General features: G+C 33.9%; 1 protein-coding gene across 1 annotated transcript; it reads right to left on the bottom strand.

The window, feature by feature from the left end:
• Positions 1 to 426: 426 nt before the first annotated feature.
• Positions 427 to 1,963, bottom strand: LOC149570100 (uncharacterized). Its single transcript, XM_089822750.1, has one exon. The coding sequence runs from the start codon at positions 1,288 to 1,290 to the stop codon at positions 622 to 624; it is 669 nt and encodes a 222-aa protein (XP_089678876.1). The 5' UTR covers positions 1,291 to 1,963; the 3' UTR covers positions 427 to 621.
• Positions 1,964 to 5,882: the final 3,919 nt, after the last annotated feature.

The raw sequence follows: 5,882 nt of genomic DNA, 5'->3' as shown, positions 1-5,882 counted from the left end.
AATGGTAGAGCCTCCCAACAGTAAATAGAAGGTTGTAATGTTTTAATCTTTAATTGATCGATGAAAAGCGTTACATGATATGAAAGCTCAGATCATCAGAATCAGTCTAAACTAAGCAATCCTTCGCAGTTCAGTATCAATGGAATAAACACGACAAGCAGTACATGTCCGAGAAATAAAGTTCAAATAAAAAATTTCACATGTAAAGATATGATTAAAATAGTAATTTAAGACCATTCTTAGTGTGTAGAAGACTAGTTTGAATGATTGATGTTGTTAGCAATTGAATCCAGAAACAACGATGATCAATTAGATTTAAAGAACAAAATGGGCAATTCAGCTTTGTAGAACTTCTTTACTGAAGCACCAAACCCAATTCTTCAATTGCGCGATAATGAAATTAAAACTTAAAACAACAGAAACTGATTTCACCTGAGTATTATGCCTCCATCTATATTCAAAAACAATTAGATGTCCTTCATTACAAAACGATGCTCAGTTATATATCATTCATACTAACAACAAAAACCTATGAAGATCTGTTTGCCAAGGGCATTTGGGAAAAAACCTAAAAGGGGTTTGTAAGGAATTTAAGCTAAAAAACTCCATAGACAACAACATTTAGGTTTTGGTGGGTTGCGTTGAGGAACTCAGGGGAAAAAGAGTAAGCAACTTTGGTTCACTTTTCTGATGTGGCAGTGGCCTAAAACAAAACTCCTCCACTTCCTCCTCAAAAAATGAGGATTGATTGCATGATGTTGGGGTGGAAGAATATGATGGGCTGTAGCTGCTAAATAGATCAGCCCCAAGAGGAGAGATTGGGCTTGGCATCAACACCGACTTATGACCTCCTAACTTCATTGCATTTCCCAACTTAATCTCCAAATTTCTCTCAACTTTCCTTCTTTTCTGAGGACCCAATTCAATCATATTCTTCATGACTCCAGAACAATTTCCAGTTGTTTTCTGAGGACCCAATTCAATCATGTTCTTCATCACACCACAACCATGTCCATTTGATTTTTGAGGACCCAATTCAAGCATATTCTTCAATCCAGCCAAAAAAACCCCATCTGATTTTATCTCTGGTATTCCACTGCCTCTGCTTGAATTTCTGGAAGGAAGGGTGAGAGGGAGCTTTTCTCCCTCTGCAAGACCAGTGAGTCTCTGTACAGTTTCCTTGAAGTTATGCCTTTCTGTTGTAACAAAGGTTGATGACATTGCACTCTGCTTTGATGATGTTGCACATTCAGAGCCTCCAAACATGGCTTGGGATGGGGACTCTGCCATTATCAATTTAGTCCAAGAATCTATTGGCAAAAATGTTCAGCACTCCTTTCAGGAGTTGTGACAAGGGCTTAACTGTCTCCTATGTACTATAAGTTGAGTGGTAGATCTTTTGGTGCAGCGGCAACCCCACTCTAACAGAATCAATTCAGCAGAGAAGAAAACTCAGTTCAGAGATTTGGCCATAACCAATCCAGCCCAAGAAACAACACAGCTGAAGATTCAATTACAGCAAACAAGAAAACTCTTACAGTGGAAGGCAATCACACTATTTCAATTCAACACAAGAACAAATCAGCAGACAATAAAAACTTAATTCGGGGACTTCGCCATAATCAACTCAGCCCAGAATAAAATCGACAAACAAGGAAACTCAATTTGTTTGCTCTCTTGTATCCTAATGATGGATCATGTAGTGCAATCCAAACAACGATGATAAAGAAATTACCACACAATAAAATCCAGAAATGATCTAAGAAAGAAAACTCAATTCAGGCACTTGGCCATAATCAATTCAGCCCAAGAACCAATTGCTTCAAACAAGAAGACTCTTACAGTGAAAAGCAATCAGACACACCATATCAAAACCCTCGAAAGAAGAAAACTGCTGAATTGCAATTTGGAATACCAGCTCTGCCATTTGTAGCAATGCAAATGATTGATGGAGACAAAGGAGAGGATTTTCCACAATGGTGCAAAAGATTTCAAGCTTAGTCAAAAACGTGTAATCAATATTCAAACAAGTAAGTCAAGGTTCTTCATGAGTTTATCAATTGTGTAAGTAATGTGGACTTGAGAATGCTTCTATGGGCAAGTTACCCCACACGTCACAGACACAGACAATTGCTGTGTGTGGACACGTTCAAGGAAGTCTAATGAATGCGATAAGCAATCTATCTAATACTCGGGAAACAGTCAATGAATATTCACTGGTTTTCAACGACTTTTAATCAAGCACGAAATGTATGCATATTTTAAAATACACCCATTAACTAGTTGCTGTTTTAGTCTTGGATTTCACGCAAGTCATTGTGTACACACAAACATATAAAAAACTTGTGGGGTACAAAATAATTGGTATTTTATCCCTTCCAACTTACTACCTACAATTGCATTCAAACGAGCATGGCTTCATCAACTCTTCCTGAGTATGACCGTATGACTTTATTAACTGATTAATTATATATAAAATGAAGGGTTTTAAACTAGTCTCTTTTTTATGATGTCATGGCCTTACATTTTTCAAGACTTGCTTCTTGATGGGATCATTTAAAACCATCTAAGTGCATTGATAGACCAAGCACTCATTAACAAAGTTATCCTATTTTGCATCATATTACATAATTTGTAGTCAAGTTTTTCTATTTCTCAATTCTAGCATCATCTCTTATGACATTGAAGCCTTACACTCGGTAAGACTTGATCCTTTGTGAGATTAATGAGAATCATTTGACTTCACCCATAGACCAAGTGTCCAACGACAAGGCTATCATATTTGGAATTATGTTGCATAATTTACAATCATTTTTTCCTTATAAGTGATTGATTAAAGTGTGATTTGAAATGTAGATATAAAAATTCATCCCATAATTTAAATCATAAAAAAATGTTGACTACAAAAAAAGCTATAAATTGTACAATTTAAATGTAAAATTGAATTAAACTATTACTTAAATCTTTATACAAGTTAATGAATTTAAATTTGTTAATGCATGTGTATTACACCTCTAGTTTATTGCTCACCTCTCTACATCTTTAGAATTTACAACATTCTTAATGCCATTATGTAATTTGTATAATGAAAACTGGTAAAAATAATCCTTAGTTGATATGGTTTACAATTGTGTGGGAAGATATCTCTCCTTATAGCAATACATTCAAAATTCCAGTAATTGATCACTTAAGTGTATTGTCCCCAAGTTCATTGATTATATATAGACCATGCAAATAAGGATGAGCATCAAGTTCAATTTGGATGCATGAAATGTAGAGATTGACATTTGTTAGCTTCTATTGTTACCTAGCCAAAATTTGAACTTTGTGTTAAATAACATCACTTGGCTAGTCAAATACAGTTGTTTCTTAAGAGTTTTCAAGATTGGTTGTCATATTGTTTCAATTAATAGCCAAAATTTGTAAAGTTTATTGTGATTCACTATATCTCGTTTTCGCAAAAGGATCAAATTCTCTCTAAATGCTCAACACAAATGACAACTTTTTGAATTGATAACTAACTTTAGTTTCCAAAGTATTGCACAATGCCAAAAGTTGAAAATAAATTCAAACATTGTCCTTAACAAAGGTGATTGTCAAGTTTCAAGGTGTTAAAAGTTATTGTACAATTTTAAAAAAGTCAAACAATGCAAGGAGAATAGATCGTGTCTCTTATTCAAAGTTGCAAATTTAGAAGGAAGATGTCCCAATAAGCTAGGATGGTCCCAAGCATTGAAAAAGAGATCATTCATTGAATGTGTAAAACTAAAATGGAAAATGATGATGAAATAAGAAATATAGATTGGGAAAGATTTCTATGCCCTTAGAATCAAAATAGAAGATGTGCTACTTTAAATAAAAATACTTGTAAGTGTTGATCTAGATCCTATGAACTGTAACCTATCTTTAGAATAAATTTGGCCCTATTTTGGGGGTTATAGGGTGGATGAGTCATTTTGTACCTAGGTACAAGGTGCGTGAGCTAGTCTATACCTTGGGCTTTTCACAAAAATTTGTAGGGATGCTTTGTTTGGTCTCAATCTTCTTGGAAAGGTTTTAGCAATTGCATATCTTGTTATTACACATAGAAAATTGGGGAAGAAGGTTGCAGAAAGGGTTTTCCCTTGATCCAAGTCATGAATTACCTCATGCCTTGGGGATGTAATGCCTCTTTGGATGTAATCACAAGTGTTATTATAATCGCTTGAACTCTACAAAAACCTAAAAGGAAATCATGAAAGATAAGCTTTGTATGGTGAATTTTTTATTTTTCTCCAATGCTTGCTAAAGAAGGAAAATGTTTTGAATACTTTAAGAGTTGAACGCTTGAAATTTTAACAATGCTTAGATGCCAAAAAGCTCTTGAAATTTAGTTTCTTGATCTTGAAGATTGAGAATGGTAATAGACTACAAAGTGAGGAGAGATATGGTGTTTATATATCTCATTTATCATTGTTGAATTCAAAACTAAGATATACCAACTAGATGATCTATTTTCCCACCAAAACCTCAATTTGGGCCCTTGGGCCAATTTTGCACCAAAAAAATTGAGGCTGAGTCATTCTATCCCTAGGTAAATATGTATGAGCCATTCTATACCTAGGTACAAAATGACTGAGCTATTTTATGCTCACCAACCAAGGCCCGAATCAAGACCATGATTCCCTAGAAATGAGTGGATGCAATAAAATAAGGTATATCTAGTTCAAAGTTTGGGAGAGAAAATAAATTCCATAGATGGTGATGTAGGGATTAGGTGATAAAATGAATTATGGGATTGGAGGAAAAATAGAGAAGCACACTTAGAAATGAGGGTTTACGTTGACATTTTTATAAGAAATTGAATCAACACAAGGCTCATAATATTAATTTAAAGGTCCAATGAACATTAATAGAGCATAAAATCAACATGGGAACTTGTTGAATTTTTGTCACCATTTCCCTCTAGTTAGGGTTTCCATCACAATGATCCAATTTAATAATTTAATAGTTCCTAGGGAGCTAACATTTGTTATAAAATTCAAAGGAAGAATTTTGATGAGACTCTACTAGATTTCTTCAATCATGGACGTTAGCAATAAATTTTAATGACATAAGTATCTCATTCTCTCAATGGGTAGTTATTAATATAGATACAATAGTCTATGTAATTAGAAGCATTCCATCAAAGTTCTTCTTTCATTAAAAAATATGTATTGATGATATGTTCCTCTTGTCTTATCAATGGATGTTTTTGGTGTAGGCAAGTGGTCTAAAAAATGTTTAAGAACTTCATCAATGATCTCACTTTCATTGACATATTATTTTTGGTGGGATTTGGAGATCATCACGTGGCTTTGTGTTTTATCAATGTGTGACTTCCATTGATGTGTTGACCGCCATCGATAAGGTCAATTTTTTATGGAGTGTTTGCCTTGTTTGGTCATTGTGGCAATTTTATAATTTTGTATTTATGATTATCCCCATTTTTTATGTATTTTCTATGCTATTTTATTGAAAATGAAATTTTTAGCATAGCTTGAACATCTATGGCATCCCAAAAATACTTGTTGAAATGATAACTTCTATCGATAATAAATTTTGATAAAGCATGATGTGGGTTTATTAACTGATGTGGTAGACATGAATGCAAAATGTGAATGAAGGTACAACATTTCTTTTGTAGAGGTAGGGTTCATTAAAGGGACTCTTAGTGATAAAGGATGATAGGAATTGATTAGATTGATTGTTCACAATTACATCCACAACCTTTTCTTTTTGTTGATTCTACATTTGTTGATTCACTCAAATAGCTCCATTACTATGGTATATTATTAGTTAAATTCCTCCTATTTTTTATTGATCATTTCTGGTTGTAGATGGCCCTTGAGCCATGTTTATAT

This window comes from Cupressus sempervirens, chromosome 3, assembly GCF_028749045.1.
Source record: "Cupressus sempervirens isolate cs-2001-9-10 chromosome 3, ASM2874904v1, whole genome shotgun sequence".
Classification (NCBI taxonomy): Eukaryota; Viridiplantae; Streptophyta; class Pinopsida; order Cupressales; family Cupressaceae; genus Cupressus; species Cupressus sempervirens.
The sequence above is the reverse complement of the archived record's forward strand: the minus strand, read 5'-3'. Positions and strand labels throughout refer to the sequence as shown.

Excerpts from the sequence above, each read along its gene's own strand:
- LOC149570100 (XM_089822750.1), bottom strand. The coding sequence starts at position 1,290 with ATGGCAGAGTCCCCATCCCAAGCCATGTTTGGAGGCTCTGAATGTGCA.